The 20,063-nt window shown below is 39.7% G+C and overlaps 2 protein-coding genes and 1 long non-coding RNA gene across 3 annotated transcripts; 1 reads left to right on the top strand and 2 right to left on the bottom strand.

Annotated features, from left to right (window-relative positions):
- Positions 1-284: 284 nt before the first annotated feature.
- Positions 285-10,967, bottom strand: LOC144022134 (beta-1,4-galactosyltransferase 3-like). The gene is made up of 8 exons (XM_077526655.1): positions 10,873-10,967; positions 10,412-10,455; positions 8,341-9,066; positions 5,990-6,225; positions 4,266-4,453; positions 3,678-3,800; positions 3,452-3,556; positions 285-2,672 (listed from the first exon to the last, which is right to left on the bottom strand). The coding sequence occupies exons 3-8, from the start codon at positions 8,609-8,611 to the stop codon at positions 2,489-2,491; spliced, it is 1,107 nt and encodes a 368-aa protein (XP_077382781.1). The 5' UTR covers positions 8,612-9,066; positions 10,412-10,455; positions 10,873-10,967; the 3' UTR covers positions 285-2,488.
- On the top strand, positions 7,828-12,020 carry LOC144022138 (uncharacterized). The gene is made up of 3 exons (XR_013284271.1): positions 7,828-9,160; positions 9,251-9,292; positions 9,362-12,020. It is a non-coding gene; the product is annotated as an uncharacterized LOC144022138 (long non-coding RNA).
- Positions 12,021-12,325: 305 nt separating this feature from the next.
- Positions 12,326-19,379, bottom strand: psmc4 (proteasome 26S subunit, ATPase 4). The gene is made up of 11 exons (XM_077526650.1): positions 19,311-19,379; positions 18,195-18,293; positions 16,953-17,139; positions 16,473-16,619; positions 14,616-14,725; positions 14,423-14,516; positions 14,064-14,231; positions 13,877-13,953; positions 13,590-13,758; positions 12,793-12,848; positions 12,326-12,696 (listed from the first exon to the last, which is right to left on the bottom strand). The coding sequence occupies exons 1-11, from the start codon at positions 19,341-19,343 to the stop codon at positions 12,583-12,585; spliced, it is 1,254 nt and encodes a 417-aa protein (XP_077382776.1). The 5' UTR covers positions 19,344-19,379; the 3' UTR covers positions 12,326-12,582.
- Positions 19,380-20,063: the final 684 nt, after the last annotated feature.

Genomic DNA, 20,063 nt, shown 5'->3' with positions numbered 1-20,063 from the left:
GTATTGCAAATATTGCAAAAGTCACGAGTCTTTTTGTACGAGTGAACAGCAAGTGAATACTTCAATGAAATGAACTGTAAATAGCTGTTTGCGAATGGAAACTAAATCAGCAGTAAAATGGCCAAATCAAGTTTAGAGAGCAGTGTAAACGTGGGAAAAGTCAGGCTATCACCGATATCTGATTTTGGAAACGCAAGAAAAGTTTAAATATCTTTGACCACGCCCCCCAGAAAACAACAAAAAATTGAAACACAATCTGATACATCACACGCCACAAATTTAAATTAACTCGTTTGAATAATCGATTTATTACAGAATTTAAGGCCCCTCGAGAGTGCTGAACACACGCACTCACACCCATCAGCAGAACGAGCTAACAATGTCCCAGTCCGGTACTAACCTGCAACGTCACACACCAGAAAAAAAAAAAAAAAAAAAAAAAAAAAGCATTAAGACACTTTTTACAGTGCACTGACCTGCTAACGTGCACAGTGGCTTTATTAGGTTGCCAAGGCCAAAATCAATCAATTACCATTGATTTATGATCGAAAGTAGTTTGAGCATTTTTCCGTTATCGTTGGTAACCATTTTCAGGTCCATGTACTAGTAAAGTCTTTGTCCTTACTAGTTGGACATTGAATTGTCTTACTATTGAGGACAATGAGCATACTATTATATGGAGCTTCAGCTGGATATGAACGAAATGGAATAAATGCTCAACAGAGCTTTCCATACCAGCTGGTATCTGAGCTACGTTTTGGCCAGATTCTTTGGTTGGCGGCTTCCTGAGACGCGGATTACAACATTGTGGATGAAGATGATCTTGTATAAACACACTTGGTATGCTTGATGTGTATGCTTGGTGGATGTAAAGGCATCGCGCACGTGTTAATTGGGACATTTACTGCATGAAAGGAAGGCGAATATGTACTGTTTGTTGTGGGCAGATGCAAGTAAGGTTTTTCTTTCCCAAGCAGAAAATCAAAAATATTTTACATACATTTTCTTTGCATTTCAGAAAACTAAAATATTTTGTTTTTGTGTGTTATGAGTTTTTTTTCCAACTGAGAAGCATTTTTTTTAAAGTAAAAAATAAATTAACATTTCAAAAATATCCTTCAAAAGTAAAAAAAAAAAAAGAAAAAAAGATCTAATTTTAAATAATTTTTTTGTACGTGTTGAAAGGGTATCACAAGAGAAATGGATAATTTATTTACCTCTTTGCAACTTTTTGATTGAAAAATATTGAACTTTCTCCACATTCACTTCTGGGAACTAAACTGGTATAAAAAAAAAAAAAGTATTAGTATTAGACATATTGATGAAAAATAGGTTGTCTCTTTTTTTTAGATTAAAAAAAGGGTTCAGGGTTGAAAACAAATTGGAGCAATTGTTGTGACTATTTTTTAAAAACTTTTTTTTATGCGTTCTGAATGAATATAGCTTTTTCTCTTTTTAGTCTATCAATTTTTGAATTATTCTAAATGTTCTAAATTTTAAATCTTCTCTGTAGGCATTAAACTTTTTTTTTTAATTACTCACTAAAACTGTAAGAAAAAATAAAAAACAAACTGTGTTCAAGATACTGATGAAAATTGTGATCATATATATATATATATATTAAATTTGTTTCTAAATGATTCCTCACCCCACTAATTAATTGGACAAGCAATTTTCTGCAATCTTTGGCCGCCATCTTGTGTCCAACCCTTTTAACACAACAAAGTCAACAACTAAGGCTTGTGGGCTCAACTGTTAATCACTGTCGAGAGTGAAAGTGAGTTGAGTTGAGTTGATATGCTCATGAAGTATTGATTATCTGGAAAACGTGTAAACGAGGCCGTATCATTTGACTGTAGCAGCATCACATGCACGAAAAAAGAAAAATAAAAAGTCATTGAAGGCGCATCAATAGTGGAAGATAGGTTTGAAAAAATACTGGAAGGCATCAGGAGGTTTAAGCAGCAAGCACATGGTGGCGCTGTTGATAAACTCACAGAGTCCAACGCCACACAAGAAGCTGATAATAATCCATCCATCCATCCATTTTCTTGACCGCTTATTCCTCACAAGGGTCGCAGGGGGTGCTGGCGCCTATCTCAGCTGGCTCTGGGCGGTAGGCGGGGGACACCCTGGACTGGTTGCCAACCAATCGCAGGGCACACAGAGACGAACAACCATCCACACTCACACGCACACCTAGGGACAATTCAGAGCGCCCAATTAACCTGCCATGCATGTCTTTGGAATGTGGGAGGAGACCGGAGTACCCGGAGAAGACCCACGCAGGCACGGGGAGAACATGCAAACTCCACCCAGGAAGGTCCGAGCCTGGGCTCGAACCGGAGACCTCAGAACTGGGAAGCGGACGTGCTAACCACTCGACTACCCGCCCGCTGATAATAATCATTTTTCAAAATATACAGGATATATACGTGCCAAGTCCGCAAAGGACAAGTAAGGCAAAAAAAAAAAAAGTGACGACGGTCTATTTGTCAGTTTTGAGAGTGGCGGCCTTGGCGGTGGGCAGCGGGCGCAGCCCAGCCTCGGTGCCGATGTCGACGGTGATGTTGGTGTAGAGGGGCAAGTACTCCCTCGACAGAACTTGGTACTCGGCCGTGTTAATACCGTCCAGCTTCCACGTTTGACGCGTCTTGGCCAGCATGTTGAACCTGCACACAATCGCAAAAATTACTATGAATAAAACTCATTTTTAATAATTAATAAATAAATAAATAAATAAATAAATACATGAAACATGCTAAGAAATCAGCGAAAACATGAAAATTAAAGAATAAGTTAAATAGATGTTTATTTAATAAACACCTACTGTCGAGTGATATTAAACAAGGAATTAAAAAATACTTATATACATACAACAATAGAAAAGTTATCATTATTAGAGATCCAGATGAAGTGATAAAAATTTGACTTAGGTGACAAAAATCATCTAAATTGCAGAGATTAAAAAAAAAGGCAAAAATAATCTAAATTATATAGATAATTATAATTAAGTAAAAATATTAAAATAATATATAAATTAAAATATTTTATTGAGAAAAAAATTTAAACAAAAAAAAATTCTATTTAAAATAAATAAATCGCACTGTATAACAATTTGATGTTCAAAAACTAAAATCATCCAAATTGCATAGATGAAAACTAGATCAAAATAGATCAGGCAAAAATCATCTAATTTATATAAATAAAAAGTTAATTATAATTAAGTATAAATAGTAAAATATTATTACAAATATAAATTAAATTAAAATAAATATTAAGTCAAATTTAAACGAAGAAATCAATTTAAAATAAATCATAGTACTGTATAACAATTTTATTTTCAAAAACTAAAATTTATTTAAAAAAAAAAAATCAATTGAAAACAAAAAAAAGAAGCCTTCAAACAAATGTGAATTCCTCATTTTGAAATATGTCCAATTTGTCATACCTCTTTGGGTTGACGTCATTGCCCTTGTCCAGCTCGTGTTTGATCATCTTGTAGCGGCCCACCTGCGGGGACGGACGTGTGATGAACATTCCCGCCAGAGACACTCTGGGAAAGACGAGAGCACGTGACACGGCTCGGAATGTGAATTGACGACGGAGGCGGTTTTGTGGAGGTCCTGTTACTAAAATATCCGGCTGACGTTTGTTACGTCACCGAGGGTCCTTACCTGACGCCGACGTCGTCGTCCTCGCCGCCCCAGCCCCAGTAGTTGTTGGGAAAGCCGTTCATTTTGAGGTAGTGGGCAGGCGTGAGAGCCGACACTCCTCCGAAGGTCATCTGATATGGAAGCCTACAGGGCGAGCACCACATAAAGTTGGGTCCAATTTTGTATGTTTACCCATAAGTGGGGCAGTCGCTATCTAATATTTCTAGAATCAAATATTTAACCAATTAAAAAAAAAAAAAAGACTAAAATAGCCGTAAAAGTTTGGCATCATCTAAATGAAGAAATTGCTGCAATGAATCGAAATTTGTTAACATGGATAATGAAAAGGTTGGGGCCAAACATGGACCCTTGAAGCACACCAGATGTAACCTCAAGTTCTGAATGAATTTCCAATTGTCACAAACTGCTTCCTGATACACCTGAAATCATTCAAGCAAATTTACTACCAATATAATAAGCAGCAGCATATGCAGAAGCTTAATATGAGACACGCTATTAAATGCTTTACGAGGATCCGAGTAAAACATGTCAACACACGGACCACCATCAACAGAATCAAAACATCGGCGTTGAACAGAAGAGACGTACTTGTAGCCAAACTTGTCCACGGCAACGGCGGCGTGTTTGGGGTTGGTGTCGCACACGTATGTGTTGCGGTCATCCTCGGGGATGAGGTCGACGTCGTGGAAGAACAGACAGTCCCAGTCCTCCTCGCGCATGGCCTCGCGGAAGCCGGCGTTCATCAGCTTGGCCCGGTTGAAGGTGTAGTTGCCCGCCTGCACGGGAGACACAAATACAAACAGTTTCAAAAAAGATAAACACCTCCATTTTATATTATATATTCTGTGAGGTGTGGCTGGTTAAAAGTGGTATATAAATAAAGATGATGACACCCAAACTATCAATGTTTTAAAGCCAATTATACAGCTGCTGCATTTTGGGAATTTATGCCCAAAAGGAAGAACGTAGATAAACAAAATGTTGCCCGAGGACAGAGCCCTGGGGAACACCGGAGGAAAGATTTTTTTAGATGGAGGAAATTAGTACAGCCACAGGGATATAATCTGTTTATTTAGCTCGTGAGTGTAATTTCTTGTCCATACATCGTCCCTCCACAAGGTGGGGGGGGGGGGGGGGGGGGGGGGGAATAAAAAAGAAATAAAGAACAGAGTGTACCATGTATTGTATTCTCTGGCGACCATAGTCTCTAGCTAACCTGGCAATAGTATCTCTCCACAGTAATTTTATCGGGAAAGGCGGGACATTCTGTTCAATAATTCGAGCTGATTGGACGATGCGACATTCTACACATTTGTTTTAACCAATCACGGCCACAGGTGAAAATTTCGTGTTCGTTCTTGTCGAAGGGGGGAAAAGCACGAACATCTTACCAGCTCAAAATGCACGAAGCGCCACTCGCTGTTCAACATTCAACAAGGAAACGGTGAGTCATTCTGCAAGAACAGAATTAATTGGAGCATCCATTCGTCCATGTTAGGTTTGTTTTCGTGCTGTCAAACGATTACAATTTTTAACCTGATTAATCACACTTTTTAATTTTGATTAATCATGATTAATCAGCTAATTTACTTGCGTAATATAAAATAAATACAAAATACCGTAATATTTTGACAACGCATTTTATGATATGAATGTCATTTGCAAACATTGATTAAATGTAGGTACACAATTGCATGCATGCGTATATTGCTCAAAATGTAACAGCATCATATCAACTGGTTACAATTCAGCAATTATTAATTAATTAAATGCAAATTACTTTTGTTTTATCTAAAGTCCCCGTCGGCGTGTATTTTAAAGCAAAATTTACCACCGAGCACACCCACTGGAGTCACCCCGCTCATCTTGGAACAACAGGCGTAGGAAATGCCGTGCATTGACATAATCACTGACCTGCTCAGCCTTCAATGTAACCATCCGCGGTTATGTTCAATGCTCAAGTGCGGTCAAAAAAATAGTGCGATTAATCTGCGTTAATACGTGATTAATGCAACATTTTTCTGCGATTAATTAATCTATTAACGCTTTAACTTTGACAGCCCTAGTGTGTTTGTTAGCTCCGGGGTCGGCGTTGGCTTCCTGGTTTAGTCCCACCCCCTCACACAATGTCACTCTGTGCTTGCCGAACGGCAGTTAACAGCGGGAGCGTACAAGATAATTATCTAATTATCCAGAGCTTGTGAACTCACAAATATCGTGCAAATTCATCTTGCGAGAGCAAGGTTAGTCTCCAGCTCACGTGCGACCCAAATGAAGACAGGCACCACAGAGAACGAGAACGGATGACTGACCTGGTGAATGACATAGATGGCGTAGTTGAGCTGCTGACGCTGCAGGAACGGGTGCAGGTAGTAGAGCAGGAAGCGCAGGTGGTGCTCCCGGTGGCGGTGCGGGATGATCACGGCCGTGCGGTGGCGCGCTTCGCAGTTGGGCGGCCGGTACCGCCCGCCGGGTGCCACCAGCGGGTTCTTGCGCTGCACCTCGGCCAGCGTGAGGCCCGACGGGAAGCTGACGTGGATCGGCCCGACTGAAAAAGATGTAATCATTAAGTGGATGGATCAAAAGATCAACATGGACAAATAGTGTATAAAGACAGACATGAATACAGGTTGAGCTAAATATATATGTAAACAGTGAAGGAGGAGCTTTAAATTAAGTAGGGGTGTGAATTGCCTAGTACCTGACGATTCGATTCGTATCACGATTCACAGGTCACGATTCGATTCGATACCGATTAATCCCGATACGAATTTATAAGTCGATTGTTGCGATTTTTTTTCATTCAAATTTAGAAAATACTAATCAGTAAGCTTGTAGAGTGTAAGATTTATATGAAAATGTATTATTTATTTATCTGAAATTTCAGTCTTATAGAGGTTGTAATCTGTTTCATGTTTGAACAGCATTAAAATAAAATATTAAGGCTTAATGTTCCGTTCATATAACATTCTTCCATGCTCAAGGTGTGAATCCTAACCCGAAGTCAGACGTTTTGTTGAATATTTTTCCATTAAAAATGGAAGTTTAAAAATCGATTCACACACACACAAAAAAACAAAACAAAAAAAAAGGCAATGATGATAAGACGTTGAATCGAAGATTTTTTTTTATTGAATCGATTCGAGAATCGCGCGATGTAGTATCGCGATATATCGCCGAATCGATTTTTTTTTTTTTTTTTAACACCCCTAAAATTAAGTATTGGAAAGAACTTTTGGAAACAACAATTCATACAACAAACAACAGTTTCTAGATTTTCCATCAAGTGTGTGCTGTGACAAACAGTTCTGAAACATCTCAGACAACATCTCGCCCTGCTAGCTAATCTGGTCTAACGACACGTCAAACCACTTTCAAGAATTTTAATTATTACCGTCACCTACCCAACACACCAAATTCCAATCTCACGTCAACCCAACGTTGGCTTCTGAGAAGTTTCTACTGCATGATGCATACTTCCAGGTGATCAAGGTTCGTTTTGAGTTTTGTGTGATATCACCGGCAACCCAAAAGGAAATACATGTTCAACAATATTTTGCAAAGAGCAAACATGAACAAGGAGAATCTTAAAGGTTGTGTGTGACAAGTGTGTGGCATGGACTTAACGTTGAACACATAGGAAATGAAACAAAAGGAGATATGAATCAAATCCTCATTAAAAGAACCAAGCACTAGTTTCTAAAAAGGTAAATACCAAATTTGGTCATGAGTAGTTCTTAGCCAGCCTAGGGAACCTCACTCCATTAACTTGTGACATTCCATATTTTTAGATGGGGGAGGCGGGAGACCATTTAAGTAGAAAACATGCTGGTATACCATTTGTATGATTACACCAATTTACTATGCATGGGGAATCTCACGCAGTTAACTCGTGGATGATCAGGATTAATTTATTTATTTTAGACGGAAAAATACTTGCTCTCAAACTACCATATTGTCTTACATTGTATTCTCATGAGTCAGCATTGGGAACATCAGTCAACTAATGATAGTTCAGGATTTTTAGCTAATGGGCACACACACCCAAGTGGCAATTTTGCACTAACTTTGCTAGCTAAGGGAACTCCACCCTGACAACGAGTGACAATCAGAATTTTAGGGTGGTGGGGGTGGGGGGAAACTACGTGCAACAAGGTTCTTGCACTAATTTTTGATAGACTAAGGAATCCCATGTAACCAACTAGCTACAATCACATTTTTAAGATAAGGTACAAAATTTGGCAACAAGTTACGTTACACTAATTTTCCCAGATTTATTTATTTTTTAAATCTTTGACCTAAATGTTGTGTTGTCATTTTGATGCTTGTCCGTCCCATGTATGCACCAGTTACCAAGACAAATTCCTAGTAAGGTGAAATTTAATCTCTTACATGGCAATATAATTCTATTCTGATTCTGATTCATAATAGGGAACCACATTCATTCAGCGAATGATTCTTAGGATTTTTTGAGGAAGAGGGGAGAAAAAAAATGAGTACCAAACTTTTTTGGGCTAACTTTGCCATCCTTGAGAGTCACCCTATTATGATTGGGATTTTAAGATAAAAACACTAGCTACCAAGGTGCCACATTTGCAACAGTGAAAGTGTCCAGTATGCGGCAGTTTGAGTCAAAACAGAACAGAAAATGTTGGCCACTCACCTAAGAGAGGCGACGTCTTGGGACAGTAGTAGACCTCTCCATTGTTCTGCGCCTTGGACAGCTGGGAGAGGTTAGCGTACACGTTGCCTAGGGGAACATCGGCGGCCGTGTGGTTGCGAGGCGGCGCGGCGCTGCTGTCCGACTTGCGGAAGATGCGGATGAAGTAGGTGACCCTCTTCTGGTAGCCCTCCCGGGAGAGCAGCGCCATGACCACCAGCTGGATGCCCAGAAACATGAACAGGTAACGCCATTTGGACTGCAGCGCGACCATGGTGGGGGCGACGGGCACAAAAAGTCTGCGGCCTATCGGGTGTTCGAGGGGTAGTTTGGAGAAGTTAGTGGAGGATGTAAAGTCAAATGGTAGACAAATCTTGTAATGCAAAGTAGAAGGCACTTTAGGTGGGCTCTCTCTCAGGGAGACCACCAACCAGACTAATAGCAAAGATATTCCAAAGAAGGGGGAAAAAAATAATCATTCCGCCATTGTTCACTGCATTCCTTGTTGCGGGTTAAATATGTTCCAAATATTTCAAAAATGAACTTTTGTTCCAATTTGTGAGTGGCGAGAGTGGGTGATGCCGGTGCCGCATGGTGTGCTGGTCACCCCCTGCTGAGCTCCTTCCGCAGGTGTCCCCTCTGCTACTCTTCCATAGTAACCGCCTGCAGCGGGGGAACGACTACCGGTCCTACTGGGTAGACAGGAAGTGGGTTACCACCTGCCACGGGCTGTAAAACACAGAAAAACAAAAACAATGTTCTCCAAAGGTCAAGGTTCAAGACAGAAGGGCTTCCACATGGCTGTGGCGGGAGCCAAGACCTCGTACGTGCTAACATTGACTTCTTAAAAGAACTGGAGGATCTGACTAAAGAGCGTCTTCGATGATTTTTGCTTCTGTCTGGTGTGTCACAGGGATATCCCAAAGTTCTCATCAAGGCCATGCGGGAACACAAAGTGAGAACGCCAACAAGTACATTCATGTGGTTGTTGTGATTGAGCGCTAATCATTTTGCTGTCGCACAGGAAGTGAACTTTGACATGGACTGGAAACTTCTGACAATATTTGTACGGGGAAATGACATTTGTCATTATTGCATTGACCAAGTAAGTTTTTTATTTTTTATTTTTTAATGGCCTCTACGCTAATATGATCTTACGGTTGTGTAACTTCAACTAATCGGGCTGAAAGAAACTGTGCTGGAAGAACCAACGACCGACGCTGCAAGAGCAACAGACGAAAAGAAAAATGCTGAAGCATACACAGAAAAGATTCAACTCCTCGATGACAAAAGCCTCTCATTAATTATGAGGGATGCGCAAAATGACGGAAGAAAAGCTTTGAAAATATTAAGGGAGTATTATGCCGGAAATGGACAATCCTGTACACTATGGTTAATTCACTGCAGAAGGGAGATGATGAAAGCATAATGGACAACGTCATCAGAGCTGAAACCGCCATCACAGCATTGAGAAATGCAGGTGAAACGTTGGGAGATGGTTTATTAGTAGCCATGGTCTTGAAGGGACTACCTGAAAGTTTTAAGCCATCCGCAATACATGTGGCACATACAGAGGATGACATCACGTTTGCTGATTTCAAAACTAAGCTGCGAAGTTTTGAAAAGATAGAAAAGATTCATGCGGCTGAGTCAAGTGACAGAGTAATGAAGACGACCCAAAGGGCATCGTGCAAAAGGGTGTCAACAGAAGACATGGTGCAGTCGAACTGGGTGGCGGACGTGCTAACCACTCATCCACCGTGCCGCCCCAAGTTGAATGCATGCCACGATATTCACACATGGCATCAGATATTAGCCCACTGCAATTATGATGATGTTCTCAAACTGCAGAATGTGGTTAAGGAAAAATAGAATAAGATATGAAACGTCAGCCCCATATTCTCCACACCAGAACGGGACTACGGAGAGAGGTTGGCGCACACTTTTTGAGATGGGTATCAGATGCATGATAGCAGAAAGCGGGCTACCTTAATACTTATGGCACTACGCAGTACAAACTGCAGCAATGGTACGCAACAGATGCTTTAACAGACGTACACGAAAGACTCCTTACCAGCTCGTAACAGAGAAGCCAAACTTGTCCAAAATGGGTATCTTCTATTAAGAGATGAAAATAGCAGAGACAATTAGTACAAAGCACGATTTGTGTCAAAAGGTTACAGCCAGAAAATGGATATTGATTTTAAACAAACTGATGGATGTATAAAAATGTTACAATAAAAGTACATAAACAAGGTACTACAATGTTTTGACATACATGATGACAATCGGGACAATCGCTCTTGCCACGAATCCAGTTTACAGAAAGAGATGTAAACACGTGGACATAAAATACCATTTTATCAGGTCTATTGTGAATGATGGGAGAGTAACTTTTAAGTATTGTTCTACTGATAATAATAATAATAATAATAATAAAAAGTCGATTAGTCGTTAAAAATATGAGAAGGAAAGTCGATTTAAAAAAAAAAAAAAGTCATTAGTGTGAGCCCTAATTCTCCTTTAAATGCTTACCTAGGTAGTCGGCATGCTCCGTATAAGAGTCCATGGATGACAGATGCTGGATATTGCCTTGCAAAACGAGCTCATGCCGTGCTGGTGATATGTTTTGGAGACTCACACTGGGCTAATTAATGTTGATGAGGGTTGCTTGGTTCGTTCCTCCCCCCCCCTTTTTTCATCACACGTTGAATGAATGAATGCACGTTTTGTTTTCTTTTTTCTACTTTGTCATGAAGTACAAGTATTGCAAGAGTCATAAGGTGTGTAATCTCTTTGTAGGAGTGAACAGGAAATGCATAATTAAATGAAATGAACTGTAAATAGCTTTTTGAGAATGGAAAATAAATAAATTAGCAGTGAAATCAAGTTTAGAGTGCAATGTAAACGTGAGAAAAGTCAGAATATCACCGATATCTGATTTTGGAAACGCAAGAAAAGTTTTAAATGTCTGTAACTGTACTGTTGTGTTTTTGGGTCATATTTAAAATTTCCATGCGTTCGTTATATTTGGGTTACAATGCATTTTAGCCGTAGCTTATTGAATGTACCAGTTTAATCCCATTGCCCATGTCCCAGCACTACACGTCAACATTTAGGGTGGATTATTGATTTTTTTAAAATTATTATTTTTTTAAATTAAAGTACGTAGTATTTAATTTTGTGTAAAGTACAGTATGTCTATTATTTACTTACATTTACAGACAGCGTACGTACTTCAATGAACATTCCACTTTAGTCCTGTTAATTGTTTTACAACCATTACCCTGTTTCAACATTTTGAACTTGATCCTCGCCTATTGATTCACTCATTTCCAATCACGTTGATTTTTCTCCATTCATTAGTAGATATTAAATAACACTTAATAATAAAACATCACTCCCATTCATTGGCGAATGTCCTCCCTCCATGTGTCAATAATAGAGGAAACTTTATGAGCACTCAAACTGTCAAATTCTCATTCACTCATTAGGCATACACAAACAATAGTTCCTTGTACTTTGATCCCATTCATTGGTTGACCCATGTGCCATCACATATGTGTCAACATTTAGAGAGGATTTCTTATCAGTGACAAAGTCAAATTTGTATTCCCCCCTTCTTAATTACAGTATACCGTTGATCTAAGGCTGTTTGAAAGCACAATATAAATAAAGATGACTTGACATACAAAGACTGTATATAGTTAGTTCCTTGAGCCATGTCCCATCATCCTGTGTCTACATTTGGGGTGAACTTCCATGACGTTAAAATAAGGAATTTTTTATCAACCCTAACCCATGTGATAACACCATGTATCCAAATTTCTTCTTTGACTTTTTTTTTTTTTTTTTGGAGGGGGGTGATTATCAGTGTGACACAATAAACAACCACAATATTGAGCTTTTCTTCCATTTAAAAAAGCAAATAATGAGTAGTTGCACAATTACACAAACTCAATCCAAATCAAATTAAAAGAGAGACATGTTCACCTTTTATGGAAAACATTTTTAATGGGTATTTAAGTCATATACTTGTATATAGATGCAACCTGACTATTGGTAAAGCCTGACTTTTTTTTTCGGAACCAGAAGAGTGTCTGTACAAAAAACAACAACACAATTTCGGTCACATGAGGCTTACTTATTATTAGGCCTTTTGCAGCAGTGACTTTGTTCAGTCCAAGTGAACAAAAATGTAAATGACACATGGCAGCTACAGACACAAATGTTTTTCCACTCTCTCTACTTGTAGAACTCGTGCTCCTGCTCATCCTTTTTGATGACCGTCTTGTAGGCCTTTTCAAAGTCTTTGGCCAGGACGATGTAGCGGTTCTCGCGGACGGCCAACATGCCGGCCTTAAGATGGACGGGGAACAAAGACATCAATATTGATATTGATTGTGCATCCGAGTTGATATTTACCAACGTTGATCAGGTTGCTCGCCTACACACCTCTTGGCAGATGGAGTTGATGTCAGCTCCAGAGATCTTGTCTGGTCGGGCCACGTCTGTAAAACCGGTTAAGGGTTGGCTGGCAATCTAGTTGCATAACAAGGTGTCACCGCCACGTTGATACAATTCACCGAACCCATGTGACATCACTGTGGGTGATTTTCTTACCACTAACAATCTCGTGCTTACATCACAAATGAATAAAACGTCAACATTCACGAGAATCTTTTTTTTTTTTTGGGGGGGGGGGGGGCGTTTGACTTTCCCATTAATTTCACTGCAAGCCATTTTCACTGAAGCAACCCAGCTGTTTTACTGGATTTTGACTGATTTTGCAAGGCCCACAAAATATTGTGTCCTATTGCTATAAAAACATGGACCCTACCAAAAGAAAGATTAGCGTCTCTTATTTCTTTAGGAAAAAAATATTTCTATCTGTTTCCGTTTTGCAACAATTAGCATTAGTATATAGCTAAGTTTCATCATTATTCACAAATATGTTTAGAACTAAGGGGAAACAGCTTGTTTTCATCATGGCCCTGGTTGATCTCTTATACTCTGCTGCCACCTGTTGTCCGTTAATTACTACCATTGCTTCACCCATTCTCTGCAGTTGAGAGGCTGAATCAAAGCCTTCCGTATGCTCTAGCATAAAAAAATAATCATGGAAAAAAAAACATAAATACGTCTTTGTATATCGTATATATACATATTTATACGTTTTTGGGAGCAAATGAGTTAAAGAAGCACAAATTTTGCAAGGAATAACAAACACGCAAACACCAAAAAAGGGATACAATCCTCCAGGTCCACTTCCTCGGAGAGGTTCATTTTGCTGGTGATGGTGGAGAAGATGAGACGCTTCTGCCGGCGGTCGGGCAGTGGGAACTCGATCTTCCGGTCCAGGCGGCCGGGACGCAGCAGGGCCGGGTCCAGCGTATCTGCTCTGTTGGTGGCCATGATCACCTGCGGCACAAGTACACCACCACCGAGACGGTGCGGCCATTGGGGAATTAGTTAAAAGCTTCCTCAGTGTGCGTGTGTGTGTGCGTGTGTGTGTGTGTGTGGGGGGGGGGTGGCTCACCTTGACGTTGACGTTCTGGTCGAAACCGTCCATCTGATTAAGCAGCTCCAGCAGAATTCTTTGCACTTCTCGGTCAGCTGCAGAGAAAAAAACAAACCAAAAAACACAATGAGGGCTTGTCTTCTTGGATCTGTGGGCCGTTTGGAACCGGACGACGACACCTGATTGACATTTGTTGTCGCAGTACCTCCGGTCTGGGCGTCGAATCGCTTGGTGGCGATGGCGTCGATCTCGTCGATGAAGATGATGGCGGGCGCGTTCTCCTTGGCTAGGCGGAAGACGTCGCGCACCATGCGGGGGCCCTCGCCCAGGTACTTCTGCACAAACTCGGAGCCCACCACTCGGATGAACGCCGCTGCAGGGGGGAGGCGAAAGCACAGGATCAACACACTGACTAAAATAACACTCACCATTAAACATTTAATTAATCTGGACTCAGAAGAGACGACAAAACAACAACAACAGTGACATGGCACTTGGTGTGGAAAGTTTGAGAGCCATTGTTTCTGGTGTTAGTTTAAATGATGACATCATGTGCGTACACACCTGTGGTATGGTGTGCCACGGCTTTGGCCAACATGGTCTTGCCGCAACCTGGAGGGCCGTACATGAGGACCCCTCTGGGTGGGTCGATACCAATCTGAGAGAGAGAGAGAGAGAGAGAGAGAGAGAGAAAATGGTTGGTTACTTTATGCTGTACTCAGACATCAGACTGGTGTGGTGTGTGAGTGAGTGGGACCTGCTTATAGAGCTCAAAATGCGTGAGTGGAAGCTCCACCGCCTCCCTAACTTCTTGCTTCTGGATGTCCATGCCTCCGATGTCGGCATACATTACGTCAGGTTTCTGGTCTATAGGCACAAATACAGGAGAAAAAAAAAGAAAAAGAAAAAAAAAAAGACACATTAGTCATTACTTAGCCTAGTGGCTACTTTCTGTTGGAGGTAATCACTTTTATTTCAGCAGGTTTCAACTTCCTGTTAGAGATGATGGCTTAAAACCATGCAAGTTTTATTTTCATAGCGGTTTACTTGCTGTTAGAGATCACTTGTCACTACCTGGCGGATTTAATTTGAAAGGTTTTGATTTACTGTTACAAACGACAACTTGACAATTCATATCCGGTTTTATTTTGAAAGGTTTCAACTTCCTGTCAAAGATAATCACCTAGAGCAGGGGTGGCGGGATCTGGTCCTCGAGGGCCGCAGTCCTGCAGGTTTTGGATATTTCCCTTCTTCAACACAGCTGATTCATGATCAGCTAATCAGCAAGCTCTGCAGAAGCCTGATAACGAGCCTGTTAATTGGAATCAGCTGCACTACGAGTAGGGAAATCTATAAAACCTGCAGGACTCCGGCCCTCGAGGACCGCAGTTTGCCACCCCTGACCTAGAGTGACCGTTTTGTTTCGGGGGTTTTTTTTCCCTTTCCATGGGAGACAATACCTTGCGGTCATGTGGCTGGGTTCATTTTGGATTTCTACTTCCTGTTGGAGATGATTACTTGATAATGTGAAGCTTGTTTTATTTTGGAAGGTTTCTACATCACATCAGAAACCATCGCCTGTCCCTGTTTTTCTACAGGACTGTCTCAGAAAATTAGAATATTGTGATAAAGTCCTTTATTTTCTGTAATGCAATCAAATAAGCAAAAATGCCATACATTCTGGATTCATTACAAATCAAGTGAAATATTGCAAGCCTTTTATTGTTTTAATATTGCTGATTATGACTTTTTTTTTCTTTTTTTTCTTTTTTTACTTGGTCTGAGGAAATATTCTAATATTTAGAGATAGGATACTTGAGTTTTCTTAAGCTGTAAGCCATAATAAGCAATATTAAAATAAAAAAAGGCTTGCAATATTTCAGTTGATTTGTTATGAATCCAGAATGTATGGCATTTTTGTTTTGTTTTTTTAAAATTGGATTACAGAAAATGAAGAACTTTATCACAGTATTCTAATTTTCCGAGACAGGGAAACTTGCGAAACTTTAGAATCCCTGCTGCTGTGTGGCTGATTTTATTTTGGTAGGCTCCTACTTCCTGTTGTAGATAATAGCTTTGAGATGTGTAGCTTGTCTTATTTGGGTAGGTTTTTACTTCCTGTTGGAAAAATTAGCGGTAGGCTTTATTTTGTTTCCACTTCCTGTGAGATTATCGTGTATAGCTATGCAGCTGGCTGAGTTTTATTTTGGAAGGTATCTACTTCCCGCAGGAGAGGCTTGTTTATAACCACGCATATCAAGCTTCATTTTGGCAGGTTTATACTTCCTGTTGGCATTGATCACCATGGTGCTGGTTTTAATTTTTTGAAGTTTTTAATTCTCGTTTCTGCTCCTACCATCCGAAGGTCGGTAACCAAATCCAAAGTCGACCAACTTCGATGACTTCTTAAAATAATCGTCTCAGTCTTTTTTCTTTACTTTTTTTTTTTTTTCAGGAAACACAAAAAAAATGAACCATTTGCATCATGAGGCGATGATTTATTTAGGCAAAAAATTTTTGCAAAAAAATGATTTGGGCAATTATTTTGGATGTTGGATGTTTTCGACCTTCAAGTTACACAACCCAGTGACACGAGTGGTCGTGTTTCCAATACCTGAGGTGAGCATCATGATGCTGCTGTCGGCTTCGGGGGGCAACACGTCCACGAGGGCGTTGCTGTGTTTGTGCAGCGCCACCGAGGCGTTGGGTTTCAGCAACTCGCGGTCGATGGTGCTCAGGATGCGCACGTAGTAGTTGGACCCTGAGAGGGGGAAAGAACTCATTACGCATATATGGCCGCAATTATAAATTATTTTTAATGTACGCATGCTGTCTCTCAAAAGATGCTTATGATAAATAATTCATGACCTCATCTATTTTTAATACACATCTTGTTTAAGAATTAAAATATATATAAGCACTTGGCAGATTTTTTTTTGTTTTTTTTTTAAACAAGTGGGCTACATATCAAAATCTCTGCCTGAGTTTGAGCCAGCAGGAACGCTTTCAAGGGGTTAAATCTGAGTGTGCTATACATTTTTGTTATTTTTTCCTAATTTACACCCTCTGCAGAGATTGCTTCTTTGCGTCGTACCTGTCGTGGAGCCAACGATGGCCGTGTTCTGGTCGACGGCCTCCAGGAACTGTCCGATGACGAGCGGGATGCTCTGTATCCTCTTCACCTCCTCCTGCGCGTGGAGGAACTCCTTCTTCAGGTTCTTCTGCTCATCCTTGATGTACTCCTCTTGCACCTCCAGGAACTCCAGCTCCTGCTGCAGCTTCTGCAAACGAAGGCAGAGTTTCAAGAGTCCCACAATTTTCCTGAATATGACATACACTGTTGATTAAAAAAAAAAAATCTATTTTTACAAAGAAATATTGCACACCATTTAAGACGTTGCTAGATCCTCCAGGCTGGGTTTACATTACACTACATGGTTCAAGTAACAATTTCGATTTGTTGCTCTCTAGTGGCACAGTTGGAATATGACATCTTTAAAAAATATTTTTTAAAAAAGCACGGAATCAAATATCTTAAACTGAAATGCATTCAAATATTCTTTTTAGATCTGACAATGCAAGCGCATTTTGCTGTCATGCAAATCTGCCCAATCAAGACAAGTAAATGCATTAAAAATCATATCCGCTGCAAATCTTAACTAATGGTGTGTTACTGTGTACTAGGGCTCAACCGATATGGACTTTTTGAAGCCAATGCCAACATCAATATTTGGCAGAATATATTTCAGATAATCTATTAACCAGCAGATCAATTAAAAATACATATAATTAATTAAATAACATAAAAAAAAAAAAAAACATTTTTTGGTCCCTTAAAAATATATGAATTGCAGGCAAAACACTGACTGTTTTTAGCATTTAACTTTACAAGAGAAAAATATGTTAAATTTTGTTGTTTTTTTCCTTGTGTGTTATTGTTGACTATGTTACATTGTGAAAGATTTTTGCCGATTTTAATAGAGCCAATATCAAACTATTAAACCATACCGTATTGTGCATATCATACAAAAAAGCCGAATACTTGCATACAGCGGCAGTTAAACAATTTGGAAGTCACCATAATTTAACTTAATAAGGAAAGAATGGGGCCACGCCTACAACAATGAAATGTTTATTTTGTAACATCTATGTACTGTTTACTGCTGTGTTGTCACGGCCTGGTCTTGCTGCTTTACATGCAATTGGGGTTCTTGTAATGACAGCTGTTTGGGATACATATCACTTGTACATGGAACTAAGGGGAGGGTTCAGCTATCTGAATTGGACACTTACACCCGCAGCATAAATCCAGCCTAAGATTGATGACTTCTCTGACCTTGTATCTGCTGTAAAGGTCTTCCAGGTCCTCTGGCTCTGGTGCCAGGAACGACAGACTGGTCTGCGGTCGGGAGTTCAAGATCGCCGGCATTTCCTCCTGTCAATGGAACACCACACAAGGATACAAATAAGCACTTTTTTTCCAAGCATTTTCTATCCATTCATTTGCTTGTCTTCTTTCGGGTCAAAGGTGAGCTGGAGCACATCCCAGCTGAATTTGGGTGTGAGGCAAGGTACACCCTGAGCTGAACATTTTAAATGCTCATTTATTAAGGATCCTGTTTACATTTGTTTTGACAAAAGGGACATTTTTTTTTCCCCCAAGAGGAAACATTTATCCATCCATCCATTTTCTTGACCGCTTATTCCTCACTAGGGTCGCGGGGGGTGCTGGCGCCTATCTCAGATGGCTCTGGGCAGTAGGCGGGGGACACCCTGAACTGGTTGCCAGCCAATCGCGGGGAAACATTTATTTTCACAAAAATATTTATTTTGTGGGGGTTGATAAAATGTTTGTTTGGTCAGATAACTAAAACAAATCCCAGAAGGTAAACAAAGTCCAAATATAGTTTTGAATAATGACAATGTCATTGACAAATTCTTTAAGGGGATAGTACAGCAATGGAAAGATACTAAGGCTATAAGATTCAGCTCGAACAAGTACTTATTAAAACAAACTATAGCAGAAATTGTTAAATGAACATTGATGTCCACGTTATCAAGTTTGAATAGTGGCTTCGTTAGCCACGGCTAGCTGATAACAAGCTCCATTTGACAGCGTGGAAAATGAACAATTTCTCTTTTTCCGACTCATCAACCAACTAATATACTTTGGCCTTCAACATTCGCAATATGTTTGTGTACAATATATTAACGCAGAATAGTCTATTAGCACCGGGCTAACGCTAGCGGCTAATTTGCATGACATAGCGATCACCCAGAATGAATTGGCAGCTTTACGTTTCCGGGCATTATTAACAGAGTATGAGGCAATAAAGACAGTTTAGAAAAAATAAAGTGGCATCTACAATTAAACGCTTTGACATATGCAATGAAGACATCGAGGCTTGGTCAATGTAAGTACAACACATGAAACAAAGTGGCGAATTCATACCGGGCTCTTTTCAACAGCCATAGTCTCGTCCATGTTGGATTTTGCCAGCGGATTAGTGTAGTGACGTATTCGGCAACGTAAACGGAGGCTTGTGGGTAATGTAGTCTCGTAACCTCAGGAAAAATAGGCATCAAAACGCGGTGTAACATATTTATGAATGACATTTTAAGTATGTAATTGTTTGGATCAAAGAATGATAAAATAACAAAAAGTTCAAATGGCCTAACTTATTTTTCTAGTGTTTTAGTTATGACTGTCATTAGTCATGATATTTTCACATTAGTTTTTATATATTTATTTTATTTTATTATAATTGTTATAAAATATGGATAATTTTGGAGGAATTATGGGAGCCGAAACGATTAATTATTGATACATCACTACCCTCTAGCCGCCATTTTGTGGAATTACAGGAGGGATGTGTTATTTGAACGATGCAGTCTGAATTCAGAAGAGAAAAACAACGTTCAATTTAAGAAAAGTACAAATTTGCCTTGTTTAAATCATATTTTATAGACAGAGATCAATTCTAGCATTTTGCATTACAGAAACAAAAATGAAGACAATTATCAGATGCTAAAAATGCTAAACACCCAAAAACATTTTAACCGCAGATTTAAAGGTTCAAAAAGAAAATCTAAACACATTCAGACTTTATTTGATGTCCTCCAAAGTTTCTGTAACATGCAACATTAAAAATATTTCCTATGAAAACTTCTATGAAAATAACAAAAAAACAAAACAACACGTGGA

Source organism: Festucalex cinctus, chromosome 7 (assembly GCF_051991245.1).
Source record: "Festucalex cinctus isolate MCC-2025b chromosome 7, RoL_Fcin_1.0, whole genome shotgun sequence".
In the NCBI taxonomy this organism is placed as follows: domain Eukaryota; kingdom Metazoa; phylum Chordata; class Actinopteri; order Syngnathiformes; family Syngnathidae; genus Festucalex; species Festucalex cinctus.
The sequence above is the reverse complement of the archived record's forward strand: the minus strand, read 5'-3'. Positions and strand labels throughout refer to the sequence as shown.